The sequence below is a fragment of the Oryctolagus cuniculus genome, chromosome 18 (genome assembly GCF_051225735.1).
Source record: "Oryctolagus cuniculus isolate XC-2025 breed Fujian yellow rabbit chromosome 18, ASM5122573v1, whole genome shotgun sequence".
Classification (NCBI taxonomy): Eukaryota; Metazoa; Chordata; class Mammalia; order Lagomorpha; family Leporidae; genus Oryctolagus; species Oryctolagus cuniculus.
The window spans coordinates 50,953,359-50,974,576 of NC_142884.1; the positions used below are offsets into that span (position 1 = coordinate 50,953,359).

Below are 21,218 nucleotides of genomic sequence, written 5' to 3' on the forward strand. Positions count from 1 at the left end.
TGTCTCTCCCTCTCACTGTAACTCTACCTCTCAAATAAATCTTTTTGAAAAATAGATTTTTCTTCTGTTTGGAAGATCAGAAAGCACAGGGTCTGAGAGGGGTTGGGTGACAAAGAGTAACATCAGATTGCTGGTATTGTTGAAAAGTTCTCCTGTAACGGTTTATTCAGTAAGTGGTCTGGGGATAAATTGCTGTTACATGTGTAAAACTCTTAAGTTAGGGTCAACCATTCCTTTGTGGAAGATAAATCTAAAAAAAAAAATGCGTCAGGAGAGAATTTTTTTGATTTTTTGTTTTTTAAAGTTCTCTGGTTGAGTAGGCCTCTCAACAATGAATTAAATTGGGGTACATGTGTATTGTCACCAAATACTACAAACTCTTTTGGACACAGATAAGGAGCAGCAACATGCTCTTGATAGTCAGCGTAGAAACTTACTGACTTTCCACAGACATGTATTGTACTCCCTACTTTGTTGAGTTGGAAGCTATATTGTGCTGGCAAATTTTTAACAATTGGGTCTCCAGGAAATCAGCAGTTCTAATTTGTAGGGTTCCCCTTTTCTATTCTGTAAATCTTCTCACCATTGCCGATTTCAGACTTGTAATATAGTTGTCATCAAATACAGAATTGGGAAGAGACATTTCACAGTGAATACTCCTGGGCCAGTATAAGTCAATCCCAGCACATCACTGGCTGAAAGTATTCATTAATCTGCAAGGATCTTAAAGTAACATTTGGAGACTGTGTGTGTGGACATATACATTTGGATTTAGGTTATTTCTTTAAAAAAAAAAAAGATTATTTATTTATTTGAAAGTCAGAGTTAGAGAAGATAAGAGAGAGAGGGAGGTCTTCCACCTACTGGTTCACTCCCCAATTAGCTGCAACGGCTGGAGCTGCACCTATCTGAAGCCAGGATCCAGGAGCTTCTTCCAGGTCTCCCACGCAGTGCAGGGGCCCAAGGACTTGGGCCAACTTCTTCTGCTTTGCCAGGCCATAGCAGAGAGCTGGATTGGAAGTGGAGCAGTTGGAACTGGAACCAGCACCCATGTCAGTGCTGGGATGTCAGTGCTGCAGGCAGAGGCTTAACCTACTATGCCACAGCATTGGTCCCTGCTTTTTTTTTTTTTTTTTTTAAGATTTATTTTGTTTTTTTTGAAAGGCAGATTTACTGAGAGAAAGAGAGAGGAAGAGACAGACACAGATCTCCTATACACTGGTTCACGCCCCAGATAGCCACAACAGCCAGGGCTGGGTCAGGCCGAAGTCAGGAACCAGGAGCTTCATCTGGGTCCCCACATGGGTGCAGGGACCCAAGCACTTGGACCATCTTCTGCTGCTTTCTCAGGCACATTAGCAGGGAGCTGGATTGTAAGTGAAGCAGCCAGGACTCAAACTGGCACCCATATAGGATATTGGCATCGCAGGCTGCAACTTTACCTGCTACACCAAATACTAGCCAACACTTTTTTAAAAAATTTTTTTGTCTGAAAGGCAGAGTTACAGGGAGGAGGGGCTGGGGAGTAAAGATCAGTCTTCCACCTGCTTCTTCACTCCCCAAATGGCCGCAAGGACTAGGGCTAGGCCAAGCCAAAGCCTGGAGAATCAAACTCCATCCAGGTCTCCCACATGGGTAGCAGAGGCCCAAGGGCTTGGGGCATCTTCTGTTGGTTTCCTAGGGGCATTATCAGGGAGCCAGATAGGAAGTAGGGCACCGGGGACTGGAACCGGCACTCCTATGAGATGCCAGTGTCGAAGATGTGCCCAAAAACAGGCCTCTGAAACACTCTTTTATGTACTCAAATGTTGCCTGATGCTAGAACTAAAAATAAAGCCAATTAGATTTTTAAAAAATAAGGTGATTTATATAAATACAGTGTGTTGCCTTACATAATTAACCATTTTTCATTCTGGTCTATCTATCCTGGACAATGTTACTCATAAGCAGAGAAACATGTAGGTTCATCATGATGCTTCATAGGGTGGACTGCTGGAAATCTATGGAGCTGCTTTTTCCTTTGTGTTGAGATCCACTGAACATCTAATAACTGTAACTGTATTCTAGAGGTTATTTGGGATGACTTTTCCAGAAGGCCAGCATTCAAAGATAGTTTCAGTTCATTTCTCTGCTTTCCAAATAAATAAATGTTTAAGAACTCAAGATCCATGGGCCAGCTTTGTGATGCACTGGGTTAAGCCTCAACCTGTGATGCTGACATCCATGAGTACCAGTTTGAGTCCCAGCTGTTCTGCCTGCAGTCAAGCTCCCTGCTAATGTGCCTGGGAAAGCAGCAGAAAGTGGTCCAAGTGCTTGAGACTCTTTCACCCATGTGGGAGACCAGGATGGAGTTCCTGGCTCTTGGCAAGTTGTTGTGGCCATTTGGGGAGTAAGCCAGCAGATGAAAGATTCTCTGTCTCTGTCTCTCTAATTCTGCCTTTCAAATAAATACATAAATCTTTTTTTAAAAATTCAAGATCTACCAAGCTGCTTTCCTCATTAGCACTTTTCAACATTATTTCTTGTTAATTTTTCTAAATAGCTTTACTAACTGTTGGCATTAAACTATAACTTTTTAGGATCCCCTATTCTCTCCCCTCCAAGGCTTTGTTTTCTGGGACATACGCTCACCTTGATATTCTCAAATAATTTTCAGTTATTTTTAGTACTTGATTAGTCTCCCTTCTGCAGGTGTGCCTTCTCCAGTTCAACATGTCTGGTTAAATTGAATCTATTTGCATCTTGTGTCCCATCCTACCTTCCATACTGATGTGTGCAAAGGCTCTGGAGTCTCTGGAGAAAATTGTGCCCTGGTCCCTGAAATAATAGGAATGTCATTACTTTGCCTCTTTGCTGGTTTAAAGTATATTCTCTTTAAAAAGCTCTTTCCAGCTTAGTCTTTGCATGCTCCTACTATATCCTTTGGTCACATCCTTTTAAGTGCAGCCTTCAAATTTTGAAGACAGCTTGGCTGATTTGGGGACCAGGAACATCAGTGGCATTACTTGGCCCAGCTCTTGCTGCCGTGGTAGAAAACGAAGGGAGATAACATCTGCCTGTTACCGCCCTTCCTTCCTCTCTCTGTTGTCCCTTCCCATCCCATCCTTTCCTTTCCCCTCCTTCCTCTTACATAATTAGATTATATATTCATATTTATATATGTGGAAAGACTTTACTCTCTTTCTTTTGTTTTCCCTCTATAAGCAGCAATTTAATTGGGAAAATATTGAAAATAATTTACTGGGAGACCCAGAAGAAGCTCCTGGCTCCTGACTTTGGATCAGCTCAGCTTCGGCCATTGTGGCCATCTGGGGGTGAACCAGCAGATGGAAGATGTCTGTCTCTACCTCTCTCTGTAACTCTGTCTTTCAAATAAATAAAAATAAATCATAAAAGAAAGAAAGAAAATAACTTACTGTGAATCTGTCCAGAATAAACAAAGTTATTTTTTTCATGCCTCTAATCCCACTGAGTTGTCAATTTTATTAGCCAGTACTCAGGATATGAAGAGTTAATTGTATATAGCCAAATATTGAGTGATGACTACACACTAGCCTTGTCAGTTCCCTCTATGTCCTAGGTTCAGATAACAACCTTTTTTTTTTTTTTTAAAGATTTATTTATTTATTTAAAAGGCAAAGTTTCTAAGAGGCAGAGGCAAAGAGAAAGTCTTCCATCCGCTGATTGACTCCCCAAATGGCCACAACAGCCAGAGCCAGGTCAATCTGAAGCTAGGAGCCAGAAGCTTCTTCTGGGTCTCCCATGTGGTGCAGAGGCCCAAGGACTTGGGCCATCTTCCACTGCTTTCCCAGGCCATAGCAGAGAGCTGGACCAGAAGTGGAACAGCCAGAACTCGAACCAGCACCCACATGGGATGCCGGCACTACAGGCAGCTTTACCCACTGCACCACAGCTATGGCCCCCAGATAACATCCTTTTACTTTTTGCTACCAGCTTCTAGTCAGTGTCCTGCTTCCAAATCCTTACTTCTTCCTAGAACCTAACAAGATTTTCTCAGCTTAATGAAGAGCTGGTTCTATTGTTAGTATTGTGGGTTTCTTTTTTGATGGTTGGTTGGTTGGTTGGTGGCTTTTGGTTTTGTTTTTTTGTCCTTTTTTTTTTGGGGGGGGGGGGTAATGATGATAAATGTACTGTGTGGGATGAGAGTGGCCATCCCTGAATTCCTGAAGGGCAGAGACTACTTTGTTCATCTTTATTCTAGTCCCAGCCTGGTGCCTGGGGCAAGGTGCTTAGTATTTTCAGACAAGATAATTTGGTACATCTTGTTCTTAACTTTGTAGTAGACTTGTACAACAAACTAATGATTGTAAAAAACTTTCAGATGTAAACTTAGCTTTCCTGAAACAGTGTTGCTTATATAACAGAAAAACTTTGTAACTACTTATATGATATCTGTAAATTCTTGGGTCAGCCTCCAATGGGAAAGCCACATAGTTTTAGTAATTGAAGTAGAACACTCTAGCCTTTTGTTCTTGATATCAAATAGGTGATAACAAATGAGCACTATCATATTTGTTCCATAACTTTTTTAACAGCTAACATCTGTAAGTAGATATTTTATTGAAACATATTAAATTAAATTGCCCCATAGGTTTAAGAAAGGAGATGAGTCATTTTTTTAATCACAAAAGGAGCTCTAGAAAAGCAATTATACATTCTTCTATATTTCTCTATAGCTAGAACTACACCTATGAATTTTTTAAAAAATCTATTGTATATCCTGTGGTTTATACGGATATGGGTTAACAATCAACTTTATAATATATAATAAGAAATCATGGGTTATTAATTCTATTATTCAAAGATATCTCTTAGTGTTGGAAACCTACAAAATAACTAAAGAAGATTCTTCATTGTAATCCTAATATCTATAAAATCAAACTAGGAAAGTTTGAGTAATTGAATGATCAAGAATCTTCTATTTATTTGCCTTTTTCTTCTTTTTCTTTCAGAACTGCACTTGGATGACCAGAATTCTCCATAGTTGATAATGGTGGAGATGAGCTCTGCAGCTTTCTCTGGCATTCAGTTATTAAAAACAAATAGGATGCAAGTTCCTGGACTTCAGATTATGAAAACAGCACTTGGAAAACTGAAAACTATCTAAATGATTGTCTTTGGTTGGGCCGTGTTCTTAGCAAGCAGAAGCCTGGGCCAGGGTCTGCTGTTGACTCTCGAGGAACACATAGCCCACCTACTGGGGACTAGAGGTGCCGCTGCTACCATGGGTAACTCCTGTATCTGCAGGGATGATAGCGGAGCAGAAGACAGTGTTGACACCCAGCAGCAACAGGCTGAGAACAGTGCGGTACCCACGGCTGACACAAGGAACCAACCCCGGGACCCTGTTCGGCCACCAAGAAGGGGCCGAGGACCACATGAGCCAAGGAGAAAGAAACAAAATGTAGATGGGCTAGTGCTGGACACACTGGCAGTAATACGGACTCTTGTAGATAAGTAAGTATCTGATGCAGTCACCTCCACTGTAATGGAAAGTGTTCTGCCAGGAACCATGACTTTTGGACTCCTTCAGCTTATTTAGGATCTAATCAAGCCTTCTGCTCAGAGGGCATGGGAGAATATTTTCTTCTCTGATGACAGAATAAATGATAAAGTTTGTTTTTACCTGCTATTATCTACTGTCTGGAAATGTCTAATCATTTCTGTAACAGAAACCACTAATTAAAGCTGTTATCTTGGGGTGGATGTTTGGCCTTCTGGTTAAGCTGCCAGTTAGGACACCAGTATCCCATTTCAGGGTACTGGGTGCAGAGTCCTTTTGTCTGAGTCCCAGCTCCAGCTCCTGATTCCAACTTCCTGCTAACGCAGAAGTAGAGAGTTGGGTAGCAGGTGATGGTTCAAGTGGTTGGGTCCCTGGACCCAAATGAGAGACCTGAATTGAGTTCTTGGGTTTGGCCAGACCCAGTCCCAGATGTTGTGGGCATTTGGACAGTGAATCAACAGTTGGAAACTCTGTGTCTCCCTGCCTCTTAAAATAAACAAATATACCAACTATGCTGTTTGCTAGAGAATGTAGTCGATATGGAGTGAGTTGTGTTGTTAGCTACAGAAAGGATTTTTTTTTTAAGATTTATTTTATTTGAAAGAGTTACAGATAAAGGGAGAGACAGAGAAAGAATCTTTCATCTGCCAGTTTACTCCACAAAAGGACACAGCTTCCAGTGCTGGCCCTGATCAAAGCCAGGAGCTTCTTCCAGGTCTTCCATATAGGTGCAGAGCCCAAGTACTTGGGCCATCTTCCACTGCTTTCCCAGGCACATTAGCAGGGAGCTAGATGGGAAGTGGAGCAGCCAGGACTCAAACCAGTGCCCATATGGGATGCCGGCATTGCAGGCTGTGGCTCTCCTGCTACACCACAGCACTGGCCCCTGCAAGAACGATTTCATGAAGACTCACTGTTGTGCTTTCCCATCTATTCTACTGACCGGAGATTCAGGATGGATTGTTTGCCAAGAGCATGGCTGCATGCAATTTCTGTTTGCAATGTAAAGTCAAAGTCAAGGAGGGTTTTCATCCTCTTCCTCTTTTTATATCCCTTATTTGGCCCTCTTGATCCATTTGGGAAGCTTGTAAGTTGCAACTGCAAGGCACACCTGTACCTGTTTTGTCTTCCCCTCCTGTTTTGTCTAACTCTTAAGTAGAAAATCCCAGATTGAATAACAGTGAAATTAAAGGTATAATCCAAGTTGAAAAAATATTTTTACTTAAGGTTGTATATATAATTCAGTAGTTAAGAGCACAGATTTTAGACCCATGATGGACCCAGGTTCAAATTCTTTCCCAGCCCTTTCCTAGCCACATGACATTGGTGAACTTCTTCTGTGAGCCCGATTCCTCATCTCAAAATGGAGAGTAATACTTTTCTTTCTATCTTTGAAAGTCAGAATTAAAGAGAGGGAGAGGCAGAGAGATCGTTCTTCCACTGGTTCACTCCCCAAATGGCCACAATGGCCAGGGCTGGGCCTGGCCAAAGCCAAGAGCCAGGAGCTTCTTCTGGGTCTCCCATGTGGGTGGCAGGGACCCAAGTATGTGCCATTTTCACTGCTTTAACAGGGAGTTGGATCAGAAGAGGAGCAGCAGGACTCTAACCAGCACCCATATGGGATGCTGCTATGTAAGCAGAGGCTTAACCTTCTGTACCACAGCGCCAGCCCTGAGTAATACTTTTCTTACAAGGATTATGAGATTGTGTATCTAAAACATCTGGTATAATGCTTGTACAAAACAATTGCTTGATTGGTGGTAGTATTTTTCCAAAATCATTTCTGATTCTTTTTCTTCATACCCTATTAGTAAACTTAAGCATATAAATACTTGATAATCACATGTATAAAAACTCAGTTTTTGAGGCATTTAGCTTAGCAGTTGATGCCTGTCTCCCACATCAGAGTGCTTGGGTTTGATTCCTGACTTTAGCTTCTGCCTCCAGCTTCCTGCTAATATGGTCCCTTGGAGGCAGCAGTGTTAGCTGAAATTATTGAGTTTCTGCCACCCACATGGAAAATCTGGTGGTGTTTCTGGCTCCTGAATTTGATCTTGGCCCAGCCCTGGCCATTGCATACATTTGGGAAGTAAACTGGCATATGGGAGTTCTCTCTATCTGTCTTTCAAATAAATAATTTTAAAAGGAAAAAAATAGCTTTTTTAGATCCTCAGAAATTATAGCATAAAATAGGGTGGACCTGTTTTACAAACATGTCTTTAAACTTACAAATTACTGGCATGTTTGCTGGTCTTCAAGAATGACAACTTTTGAAAAATACTCCCCTTGTATAGTAAAATTGTAATGAAAAGTTATCCTTCCCAAATAAGAAAGTAAATCACAAGCAATCTTAATTTAAGGCTTTGGAAAAGCAGATGCGGAATAAACTTTACCATTTCTTTTTAAGATTTTTTATTTATTTGGAAGTCAGAGTTACAAAAGAAAAGGAGAGGCAGAGAGAGAGGGAGAGGGAGAGGGAGAGGTCTTCCATCTGCTGGTTCATTCCCCAACTGGCCACAGTGGCTAGAGCTGCACCAATCCGAAGCCAGGAGCCTTCTTTCAAGTCTCCTACATGGGTGCAAGTCCTTGGGCCATCTACTGCTTTCCCAGGCCATAGCAGAGAGCTGGATCGGAAGTGGAGAAGCCGGGACTTGAACTGGCACCCATATGGAGTGCCAGCACTGCAGGTAGTGGCTTTACCCACTATGCCATAATGCCGGCCCCCTACATTTCCATATTTTAAATGACAGTGATTAGGGGGGTATATAGGAGCAAGGTAGGAACTTTATTTCCAAGTTATAATGAAATATTACAAAAAAGTAAAATGACCCTATTGGTAAAACTCATAACTCACATGAAAAAAGTGGTACACATTTAAATAGCAGGACAACTTTTACCTTAAACTGTTTTTACTGAATTATAGGTATCACCTTTCTGATGATGGTTAAAAAAAAAAAAAAAGGAGCCAGTAGGGAAGGAAATGTTGGAGAAAATAATGGCACATTGCAATCCAGACAGTTTATAAACATGGTTGGATAGCTTGTCTTTTAGAAGCTATTGAAGGAGAATTTTATGGCCTATAAAGTTTATTGGGCTGTTACAACCAGACATGAAAGAATATTCAGGTAGGCTTAGTAAGAATATACCTAAATGGATGTATACAGAAACTGCAGTTATAAAATAATCTGAATTGTTTTTATTGTCCTCTCTTCTCTACTTGTTTACTTAGGGAAAGGTGACCCTGATGTGAGAGGAGAGCACCACCCCTACTGCTGTAATGAGAGCATTGCTGTAGGGAAGAATTCATGGTGTTGGTTTCTAGTCGTCCATGACTTTGTTTTTAAATAAATTGCCCATTTGCACCATGCCTCATTATCCAGCTTTCTTTTCTCTTGATCTAAACCAAGTTTTTTGTAATTATATTTTGTTGTTGTCATTGTCTAATTTTAATCCTATGTACTTTTTTAAAAGATTTATTTATTTATTTGAAAGTCAGAGTTACACAAAGAGCAGGAGAGGCAGAGACAGAGAGGTCTTCCATCCGCTGGTTCACTCCCCTATTGGCCACAATGGCCGGAGCCGTGCCAATCTGTAGCCAGAATCCAGGAGCTTCTTCCAGGTCTCCCACGCAGGTGCAGGGGCCCAAGGACTTGGGCCATCTTTTATTACTCTCCCAGGCCACAGCAGAGAGCTGGATCAGAAGCAGAGCAGCCAGGACTTGAACTGGCGCCCATATGGATTGCTGGCACTGCAGGCAACGGCTTTACCCGCTACACCACAGCGCCAGCCCCTATACTTTCAATCTAATATTCTTCAGTTCTGGAAACTTCTTTATCCATTATCTCCTTGAATATTGTTTTCACTGGGTTCTGAGCGAATTCCTCAATATTCTCTTTCAATTCGTTAATTTTCTTTTTCTGGAGCATCTGGAGTTATACCATCTGTTTTTTGTTTCTTGGGTTTATTTAAAGATTTATTTATTTGAAAGGCAGAATTACAGAGAGAAGGAGAGAGAGAGAGAGAGATTCCATCCTCTGGTCATTCCCCAAATGGCTATAACAGCCAGAGCTGGGCCAATCCGACCAGAGTTGGGCCAATCCAAAACCAGGAGCCTGGACCTGCTTCTGGGTCTCCCATGTGGATGCAGGGGCCCAAGGACTTGGGCTATCTTTGGCTGCTTTCCCAGGCCATAGCAGGGAGCTGGATCAGAAGCAGAGCATCCAGGACTCGAACCAGCACCCATATAGGATGTTGGCACCACAGGAATCAGCTTTACCCACTTTGCCACAGCGCCAGTCCCTATACCATCTGTTGAGATTTTTCTTTCTATAAATATATTTTATTTCTAGGGTTTCTAATTTTTTTCTTTCCTCCTTGATTCATATTTCTTGACTTTTTTTTTTTAAGATTTATTTATGTATTTGAAAGGCACAGTTAGAGGGAGGAGAGACAGATCTTCCTCCACTGGTTCACTCCCCAAATGGCTGCAACAACCAGAGCTGGGCCCATCGAAAGCCAGCAGGAGCCAGGAGCTTTTTCCGAGTCTGCCACATGGGTGCAAGGGCCCGGGTACTTGGGCCATCGTCTGCTGCTTTCCCAAGGGGCATTAGCAGGGAGCTAGATCAGAAGAGGAGCAGCAAGGACCCCAGTTAGCACCCATATGGGATGCTGGCACTACAGGAGGCAGCTTTACCCACTACACCACAGTGCCGGCCCCTTGTTTTCAAATTTCATATACTTATGGCTATTCCTTTAAATACACATATTTAAATCATTTTGAAATTCTGTTGCATATTTTTGGTAGTGACTTTATCCTTAGATTGTTAATGGTCTTAGTGTTAGTTATTTTCATGTACTTGGGAATTTATTATGCTGACTCTTCTTGATGAAATTTTCCCCTTTTTAAAAAAAAATATTAGTTATTTGAAAGATGGAGCTACAGAGAAAGAGAGACAGAGAGAGGTATTCCATCTGCTGGTTCATTGCCCAAATGGCTGCAATCGCCAGAGCTGTGCCAATTGGAAGCCAGAAGCCTGGAGCTTCTTCCAGGTCTCCCATATGGGTGCAGGGGCCCAAGCACTTGGGCCATCTTCTGCTGCTTTCCCAGGCCATAGCAGAGAGCTGGATTGGAAGTGGAGCAGCCGGGACTCAAACCTGTGGCCATATGAGATGCCAGAACTGCAGGCAGTGGCCTCACCTGCTATGCCTCAGCACTGGCCCCTTTTCCCTCACTTTTGCCTAGGTGTTCTCCCTATCTGTCACTTTTTTATTGTGGATATCATGTCCCAGGGACCCTCAGTCTGTGACTGAACCTAAAATCAGAGTTGGTGGCTCTGAATTCCCATCCTACTCTTAAGAAGTTCAGGTTTTGCTGCATAACTTTGTTTGCCTTTTTATGGTCACTGATAACTTGCAGCTTTCTCCTTGTCATAGCTCAAGTTATCAACATTTTTCAGCTCCTTTCCATGATGGGGGAACCGTGTCCCCCAGCTTCCCTTATTTATTCTGATCCACTCCTTCCACAGGAATTTTGGTCTTCATTAACCTGCAAGCTTAGGGGGAGCCCAATCACCTTGATCAGTTTCTGACCCACAGCCCAGTAGTCCTGTGGCATTGGTATCTGCCCTTCACTAGAAATTTCTGCTCTGTTTATGTTCCACAAAGGAGTCTATCTTATTCTTTGTGTGTATGTCTGTATAGAACTGAGGTACTCCTGTTCCTTGTTTGTTACAGATTCTTTGTTGCGTTGTATATTTTTTTCCTTTATCTCCTTTTCCTCCCTCCAAAATATCAGTAAATTTGCATTATAGTGAATTTAAGATACATCCTGCCAATATGCCTAATATATATTTATGTTTATATAAGAAAAAATGTACAGAGAGTTTTGGACTGGGCTGTGTTCAAGTCCTGGCTCTGCTCCTTTTAAAGTTTTTTTTTTTTCTTTTAGTTTTTGTGGCTTCCAATTTCCTGCTAATGTGCTCCCTGAGAGGCAAGAGATGATGACTCAACTGGTTGAGTCCTTAGTACCCATGTTGGAGATCCAGGTCAATTTCCTGGCTCCTGGCTTTAGCCTGTCCCAGCCCCAGTTGTTACAAATATTTGGAGAGTAAAACAGAAGATGGGCGATCAATATCTCTCTCTTCCTCTCTCTCTCTCTCTCTCCCTCTCTCTGCCTTTCAAATAAAATAAATTTAAAAAAAATTTAAACCTCTTTGTTTTTAGCGTCTCATAACGTTACTGTTTGAGACCTCTGTTGCCATATGTACATCTACAATGCTCTGTTACTCTGTTCCTTTGTGTGCTTGAAAGTACTGTTGCTGGGGCCGGTGCAGTGGCATAGTGGGCTAGGCCTTGGCCTGTGGCGCCAACATCCCATAGCGGTGCCTGTTTGAGTCCAGGCTGCTTCTCTTCTGATCCAGCACTCTGCTAAGGCATGGGAAAGCAGTAGAAGATAGCCCAAGTGCTTGGGCCCCTGCACCTGCGTGAGAGACCCAGAGGAAGTTCCTGGCTCCTGGCTTTGGATCGGCCCAGCTGCAGCTGCTGAGGCCATTTGAGGAGTGAACCAGCGGGTGGAAGAACTCTCTCTCCCTCTCTCTGTCTGTAACTCTACCTCTCAAATAAATAAATTAAAATTTAAAAAAAAAATCTGCACTGAGTTGCTGGCTCCTAAAAAAAAAAAAAAATGAGTACTGTTGCTATCTTTCATCTGATGGTGGTCACTTTCATTACTGCCAAATTTTTGTTTCTACGAATAGCACTTCAGTGAAGAACAGTATGCATTGATTTGTGGACCCATGTGAAAGTGGAAGTTTTTCTAGCATAATTTGATTATTGCTAGATCATTCTCCAGAAATTTTTACATCATTCAATTATATTGTTTAAAATTTTTCCTTTAAATAATTTTCCCTTGTTATAAAAGGGTATAGAGTGTCAATCAACTAGTAATTTCCATATCACTTGATTATTCAGAAGGTTAAATTACTTAATAGTTTTAATGATTAAATGATTTTTTCACAGTAAAACTGATCCACATTATGTAAACCAATAAATGATGAATCCTTAAGCAATTAAAAGTATAATTGTTCATAGAAAATATTTCATAATTGAAGTTCTCCTAAATACCTCTTTAGGATTTCTGGAATCATAGTTTGAAAACCCACTGTACTGGGTATAAAATATCACTTTAGAATGTTCATTACTTCCTTGCTTAAGTTTGATTTCTTTTTCTTCTAATGACATTTTATGAAGTTTAAGTGTGTAGTGATGTTTCCCAGAAGACAACTTTAAAACAAAGATGTTTATGTCGGCTCTTATTTCTGTAAATCCTCAGTTGGTATTTGTTATCTCCCATCCTGGCATTTCTTGGAGCTAAGTGTGAGGAAGATGATGTTGACCTTCCTGGCTTCAGTTGCTTCAGTTGGCATTAGACCTCTAGAAGCAAAGCTGAGGAGCGGGTTCTGGGCTCTGGAGTTTGTTCCTTGCTTTTACGGCTGTGTGCCCATCTCCCCATTTTGTTTGTGAACCACTGTGGACAGTGACCAGGGAAATGAGCACGTAACACCGCATGTGTTTGTCCTTACAGGTTCTAGCTGGTTGTCTCTTCTGTCTCTTTCCCTACATTCATTCACGATCATTTTTTCTTTCTCTTTTTACCCTCACATTTCCAGTTTGCAGATTTTTTTTTATAGAATTGTTGTTATTTCTTAGAGTTTAATGTCTTGAATGTTTGTTTTTCAGTGATCAAGAACCTCCCTATTCAATGATCACATTACATGAAATGGCAGAAACAGGTATTTTTAAAGTTTGGTTTTTAATACTTCTGCTTTAGTGTTTTCTACTGCTATAACAAGATACCTGGGGCTGGGCACTTTATAAGGAAAGGACATTTCTGTAGCTCGCAATTTTGGTGTCTGGCTTCCCTTGAAGGCCCCCTGGCTGTGTTAGAACATGAGAGAGAAGCAGAATGGGGAAATAGTTGTGTGCAGAAGGAAGCTGGAGAGATTCAGGGGTCAGGCTTGCTCTCTTTCTAACAACCCAGTCTCATGAGCACTAAGCAGGCTCCCATGAGAACCACATTAATCCCTTTCAGTGGTGGCATTCCCAGTGACCTCACCACTTTGCACATTTTATGGGTCTTCCCAGCTTAATACCACCACTCCGGGACCAAGCTTTCAGGCCATGAACCTTTGGGGGAAACACACAAACCATATCTAAACAATAGCAACTTTCTTATAATAATGAAGAAATATGGTCACCTTTTTTGTCTGTTTTTGTTTTGAGATAAAATTTCCCGTAACTCCTTTGTATGTGGAAATTACCCTGTACAAGTGTAAGAGGTATTATATATTGTGTCATGAATAGCTGTACTTCTCAGTGCTGGTTTAATCTCATCTGAAATTGTGGGGCAAAAGATTAGCTTCTCTTCTTTTCTTTCTGGTTTTTTTTTTTTTACATTGTCAGATCCGAAAAGGATTCTTTTTCTTCCTCAATTTCCTAAGTGTGATCCTGAAAATAGAGCCAATTGCTAAGTAAACTGTTGTCTCAAGTTAACTTCTATCTCCTGTATAGTAAATAATATAGCTAACACTATTTTAATCATAATTTGAGAACTCAAGACGATAGCTAAAATTTTCTCCAACTAAAGATGCCCACCAAATCACCAGACTCTTAAAATTTTGGTTTTTTTGATTCACCATGATGACTAGCTACTGATATATGTTCATGTCAAACACTACCTTTTAAAAGCTACAAGATGAAGATCAAAGTGTTTCCGTTTTAGTGTGAAGTCTTTTTGGGTGACTTTATAAGGTAAATATTTTCACATTTTTAAAATAGTAACTATGATATTGTTGATTTCTTCTTAGATGAAGGATGGTTGGATGTGGTCCAGTCTTTAATCAGAGTTATTCCATTGGAAGATCCACTGGGACCAGCTGTCATAACGTTGTTACTAGATGAATGTCCACTGCCCACTAAAGTAAGTTAGTACTCAGCTTTCATGAAACTGTCACCTGGGCTTAAGCCCAGAATGAATGACCACAAAGAACATTTGATATCATGCGTTTCCTCTTTATATATTTAGGTTCTGTTTTTTCAGTATTGGTTTAATTATATAAATTTTCTTTTTTATTATTAATGTTGTGTTATATCCTTTATTAATGATTTACTATAAGATTTTAGCTTTAAAATTTTTAAATGTTAATAAGAGAAGCATTTTTATCCAGATTTTATCAGATTTTATCTGATCTTTGTTCAGAAACTAGAAAAGAATATTCAGTTGCTGAGTTTTCTTATCTTTCTCTGAGCAATTTCCTCATAATAAAAATTTTCTAGTAAAAGAAAAAAAGCTTTTACCAAAAGCATTTTGAGTCTTATTCAGATATATTAAGGATTAGTGTAACGTTGATTATCCTTTTTATAAAACAGAAGTACCAAATTTTTATTGCCTTGGTCCATTTAGTCTATAGGTTGCTTTTTGTTGTTGTTCTTGCTGGATTTTGGCCTCTTTCATTTGTCTGTTTCGATCTTGGACATTTAGATTCAGTGCGGAAAAACATTGTGGATAGCAAGGAGAAAGTCTTTAACCTAGTCACTGATGAATTGAACTTTGCCTAGGCTTATAAGAGGTTTCTGTTTTAATTGCCTTGGAAACTCTGGTGGCATTATTATTTGTTTTTGAATAACTTTTTGCTTCAGCACTACTAGGCCCTATTGTTATCAATCCTGTTGGCATTTGAATTGATTTACTCTGTAATGTTTCAAGAATATACAACATACATTTGATACAACTGGTATGTTTTAAATGAAATTGGATATAACAATTCATATGAAAAAACTTTCATTGACCAAATAGTATTTCCCCTCAATAATGATATCATTGATATACATTATACAATTTTTGTGTGGCCATTCTGTTTATTTAATACCTGATTATATAGCTTGTGTCCCAGAGAGTCATTTTGAGGAAACAATGTGAGCAGTGTGTATATCAAATCTGCTTGTGCACTCTTGGTTTCAGGATGCACTCCAGAAACTGACCGAAATTCTCAATTTAAATGGAGAAGTAGCTTGCCAGGACTCCGGCCACCCTGCCAAACACAGGAATACGTCTGCAGTGCTGGGCTGCTTGGCTGAGAAGCTAGCAGGTAATCCTCCAGAGCTCCCCATGGGAAGATCTAGCTGTTTGACACTGAGAGGAAGTTGGCAGTGCAGATCTTTGGTCATATCTTCTGTCCCAAAAATAAGTATTTCCAAAAAAACCAGGCAGGGACTGATGAAAATTACTCAGAGGCTCAGAGGTAAATGCAGTCTAATTTAGCTCTGTGGATTTTCCGAGAATTTGAAAGAAAAACAGTTGTGCTTGCTTACTTGCATTAAAATTAAAAATAAGGGAAAACCATAAACTTGATATAACAAAGGTGATATATGTATATAATAATATGTATCTATATATATGCATAAATTTTATAAAATTTAGCTAGATAATAAAAACATGCCAGGTATTAAAAGAGAAAAAGGAACTTAATATTGGAGCAATTCCAAAGGAGTAATTACTTAAGTTTTTTTATGAATATTGCCCATTTAAGGACAGTTAATGGCAAAGTACAGGTGAATAGTTCAGCTTGCTAATTCATGGATAGTGAAAGAAGCAGTGGATTAAAAGTCAGACACAGGGCCAGTGTTGTGGCATAGCAGGTTAAACTGCTGCCAGCAGTGCCAGCATCCCATATGGATGCCATTTTGAATCTGGCTGCTCTACTTCCATTCCAGCTCCCTGCTGATGCACCTGGGAAGGCAGTGGAGGAGGCCCAAGTCCTTGGGCCCCTGCACCCACATGGGAGACCCAGAGGAAGCTCCCAGCTCCTGGCTTCAGCCTGGTCGAACCCCAGCCGTTGCAGCCATTTGAGGAGTGGACCAGTGGATAGATGACCTCAATTGGAAGATCTCTCTCTCTCTCTCTCGCTCTCTCTCTGTCACTCTCTCTGAAACTCTGCCTTTTAAATAAATAAAATGAATCTTTAAAAAAAGAAAAACTCAGACACATGGGTGCTGGTGCAGACTCTACCATGTGCTCCCCAAGTGCCCTGGAATTAGTCACTTCTCTTTGTGGGCTCAGTTGCTCAACTGTGAAATGAGGATGGTTCTATCCCTCACTTCAGAGCAGGAGGCTTAAGTAAGATAGTGTGCATGAGAGTAATATGTAAAAAATCAACAGTTCCACCAAACAATTTGATTTCTATTATCAACTAATTAAAAATAATAAGGCATAAAAAATGAAATCCTGACATTTGCAGTAAAATGGATGGAACTGGAAGTTGTTAATTGAAATAAGCTAGACACAGAAAGACAAATACCATATGTTCTGTCTAGTGTGGAAATTTTAAGAAGTCCACCTGAACTTGGAATGTGATTACTGAAGTCTGGGAGTGCTGGTGGAAGAGGGAATAGAGGTAGGTGGGATAATGGGCACCAAAACACAGTTAGATAGAAGCAGTAGGTACGGTGTTACCCAACACAGTGGGATGACTGTAATTCACATAGTACATGCCCTATGAGGAACAGGAAGAGAGGAGCCGATTGGTGCCAAACACTAAGAAAAGCAAGGACATAGATTAGTTGCTTGATTTGGTCAGTTTATGCTGAAATATTGCATTACCTTATAAAAATATGTATTACATGTTAATCAAATTTTTTAAAAGAATATATACTTTTATTATCTTTTTTAAAAAGATTTATTTATTTGAAAAATTACACAGAGAGAGGAGAGGCAAAGAGAGAGGTCTTCCATCCGCTGGTTCACTCCCCAATTGGTCTCAACAGCCGGAACTGCACCAATCCAAAGCCAGGAGCCAGGAGCTTCTTCTGGGTTTCTCATGTGGGTGCAGGGGCTCAAGGACTTGGACTGTCTTCTGTTGCTTTCCCAGGCCATAGCAGAGAGCTAGATCAGAAGTGGAGCAGCTGGGATGCAAACCAGCGCACATTTTGGATGCCGGCACTGCAGCAGTAGCTTTACCCACTATGCCACAGCACCAGCCCCAATAATATGTACTTTTAATTGTACTCCATGTTTGTTTTATTTGTCTAGGTCCTGCAAGTATAGGTTTACTTAGCCCAGGAATACTGGAATATTTGCTACAGTGTCTGGTAAGTGGGTCATCAGAGTTGGTTATTCTTAGTCATTTAGAGTTGTGCATTATTTTTTTTTTTTTTTTCAAATTACTAAGTCACTGGCAGAGAGAACGGAATCAGTTGTAAATTTCATTTGCAGGTGTTTCCTGAGTGTTTATTCCCTGTGTGTTAAAAAGGGGAGGGAGGGTGAGATAGGAATTTATTACAAGCAAAAACAGCTGAGTTGGTCTGGTTTTAAATTTAACCACAAGATAGTTGCTATGATTGGCTTTTTATGTGTCCTTAGAGTCTACCAAATGGTAATAGGGACCTCTACAGTGAAAACAAAATTACTTGGCATTCCAACATCAGGTCAGAGTCCCAGTGTATTTAAATCTCTACAGTTCACCCGTCTCCCCCTCCACTGCTACTGCTGTTAAAATGTCATTGTAGTGTTTGATGTATTGTTGGTGGGCTGGAACCGTGTGTTCACGTCTTTCTGAGTGCTAGTCTGCAGTCTTAACTGATCTGTATTTTTATAGATATTTTTGTAGTCCCAGTGAGCATTTTCCAAAACTTTTCCAAAACTCTGATCTAAAAGAGATTATCAATACCCACATGCTGTATGCTTAAAACTCCTAAACTGCTCTAAGCAAGCACCATGGAGATGCAGAAGTAGTAAGACAGTCCTTCGCCTTCAAGAAGTTTACTAGTTAGTTGAAGGAACAAAGCTATTCAGACAAGACAGTTAGCCTCCGTTTTATGACAGAGTGAGATCAAGAGCTTAATGACCTCCCCCAGACTAAGTGCTGTATGAGTGTGGAGAAGGTGAAGGAGGTGGTGACAGGGGAGGTGAGAGCTGCAGTTGTCATGAGAGACCAACTTCCTGATGAAGGCAAGACCTCAGCTGAGTGGTGTCCTAAGGTTAGTATTTGATTGTGCCGAGAGGAGGGGTAGTGAGTGTCTTGAATAAGCAAACATCACAGGCAGAATTGTCTGATCAGAGAAGCCAGTGTCCTGAGGTAGGAGGACGTAGACGGGGTAGCCAGGTTGAGAGGGTTCAGGGCCTCAAAAGCCCACAAGAGGGATTGAGAATGATACAACGAGTAAAAGGTGCTGAAAAGGCTTTGCAGCAGTGGGGGGCGATGGTTATGTGAGCCTTGGAGAACTAAGTGGGCACCAGGGCAGTGAGTGGGAATCAGCTGATGTGCTGGAGCTTCCCTGGTGGCTCCCAACACAGATGTGAGAAAGCATGGCCGTGAAAAGATGTGCTGTTCATCAGATCCACCCTTTAAAATGGAAACTCGTGTGAAATGAACTTAAATGTAACCCACCTACCATCAGCATTTGTAGATTGCTTTCAGAGAACAGATTAAGAAAAACTGAACTATTAGTTGTTAATTTCATTATTTTTTTAGAACTTGGTAGTGATGAATAATTCTTTCCAGGATTATGAATGCAAGTCGTTTTTTAGCTACACTTCTAGGTTTCTGTTTGGCTTACTTAAATGAATGTAAGAGTCAACATTATTTTATTTAACAAAGCCATAATGTAAACATTACTAAGTAAAATAACAATGCATTTAATAAGATACTTTTATCTGTAAGTTAACCCAGTGACTTCAAGAAAAATACGTAGGATTAAGAAACTGTATCTTGGTTTTTCTTTACTGAAACAACCCAAATGGATAATTGAGGACTTGAATGAATGGAAACTTTTCTGACTGCTCCAAAAAAATTATCTAACACATAGTGGGCAAGAAGATGAAATTGATAACTTGTCACCTCTACAGGGGAATGATTTTTTTAATGTTTTATTGTCTTTCAGAAGTTACAGTCCCACCCCACAGTCATGCTTTTTGCACTTATCGCACTGGAAAAGTTTGCACAGACAAGTAGGTATAGTGACTTCTTGCACTAATGATCTTCTGTATTGATTGTTAAGAATCTTAGTTTTCTTAGTTACTGCACGAATCTATACTCTGAACCCCATCAAATGTGCATACATTCTGTTTTTGTCTGGGTGGACCTTTCAATGTCAGTAAAGTAGCTGATAAGGATTGTCCCACCTATGAATTAAAACTTGGTGACCATGATTACTCACTTTTTGTAGCTAAAAATTTAGTAATGAGATTGTTACTTTCTAGAAAATAGTCAAAGCTGTGTCACCTCTAGAAAGTTTAGTGGAGTCCGTTCTAGTCTCCATATTCTGATATTCTCTGATTGCCTCTCCCCACACCTTTCTACCCCTGAGCTGCCCAACAAATCATCCCTTAATCTTTCATTGTTACCTCAAGGGTTATGTCTTTCCAAACAGGTGAAAATAAGTTGACTATCTCCGAATCCAGTATCAGTGACCGGCTGCTCACGCTGGAGTCCTGGGCCGACGATCCTGACTACCTGAAACGTCAAGTTGGCTTCTGTGCCCAGTGGAGCTTGGACAATCTCTGTGAGTGACAGCTGCCCTTCATTAATGTCTGTTGGCACTTCCAAACCCGTTTCTTCCATACGTCTTCCTTTTACAATGTATAGTGAATGTGAGTCCATCTTTATAAAATTCTTTGCAGTAGGTTGGCTATATTCTTACAGAAAAGCTCCCACAAAATCTTACAACAGTTCAATGAAATGCTTCCAGTTCCCTCATTCTTCTGTTCAAAGAACGCAGAGGTAAATGGCAGCATGTTTCCTGCTGCCAAGGTCCTTAATCACGGCACTTTGTAATCAACTCTTTACAGTAGAAATTGTCTCCTCAGTGTCCTGCAAGCAAGTCCTGATGAATCCTACCTCTGGACCTGTTCCCTTGCTTGGAATTCCATCTCCACTGTTTTTCCCTATCCCAACTTTGTTTTTCAAAACCAAGTTCATGTCTTACCTATATGACACAGATTGTTCCTGAATTTTCTTTTCCTCCTCTGAGGGCTGCTAGAACAAAGGCTGTATTACTACTATGTCTCACTCCCCTTTCTGTTAGCACCATGCTTCCAGGTGGACATCTTTATGCCTATCCTGGGGCAGAACTTAGTGCACAGCCTTTGTGGTTAAAAAAAAAAAAAATTCTGAAAGTACAGTTTGGATTTTGTTTCATGCAAAGTAATAGAGAATGGAAGCATAATTAGCAGTGCTAATTTCCATAGCATGCACTTGATTAGTCTTCCTGTGGTAGGATAGCAGCAGAGCTAAGTCTTCCCACCAGTTCTGCCTTTTATGAACACTTCTACTTCTTTACTAGGGTGGCAGCTAGAGATGGCCATAGCTTTTATGGTTTTTCCCACAGCAGCCTGCCTTAGAAACATGACCATTTTTCTTTTGCAGTTTTGAAAGAAGGCAGGCAGCTGACCTATGAGAAAGTGGACTTGAGTAGCATTAGGGCCATGCTCAATAGCAATGACGTCAGCGAGTACCTGAAGATCTCACCTCATGGCTTGGAGGTAAAGCTTCCAAAGATTGACCTTTTTGGGGGGTAAAATCATTTTATTCTCATTTGCATGCCCTGCTTTTGAACAAAAGCAATGTCTTTCGGAATAGATGAAAGTTTATTTTATACCTGAAGAGTAGTTAGAGGTAGTAGTGGTAGGAGAGAGTGTCTC

At 40.6% G+C, this 21,218-nt stretch overlaps 1 protein-coding gene across 2 annotated transcripts in view; it reads left to right on the top strand.

Annotated features, from left to right (window-relative positions):
* Positions 1-21,218, top strand: part of RSPRY1 (ring finger and SPRY domain containing 1) — a 50,000-nt gene that overhangs the window by 14,468 nt on the left and 14,314 nt on the right. The window contains exons 2-9 of one of the 2 annotated variants that reach the window (XM_008257327.5): positions 4,974-5,478; positions 13,262-13,314; positions 14,389-14,501; positions 15,543-15,669; positions 17,610-17,668; positions 19,460-19,526; positions 19,949-20,080; positions 20,944-21,059. In XM_008257327.5, the coding sequence (XP_008255549.2) occupies positions 5,129-5,478; positions 13,262-13,314; positions 14,389-14,501; positions 15,543-15,669; positions 17,610-17,668; positions 19,460-19,526; positions 19,949-20,080; positions 20,944-21,059 (1,017 nt within the window). In that variant the 5' untranslated portion in view covers positions 4,974-5,128. Of the gene's footprint in view, positions 1-4,973; positions 5,483-13,261; positions 13,315-14,388; positions 14,502-15,542; positions 15,670-17,609; positions 17,669-19,459; positions 19,527-19,948; positions 20,081-20,943; positions 21,060-21,218 lie in introns of those variants that run through there. The other variant, XM_089319760.1, reaches the window with a different exon arrangement.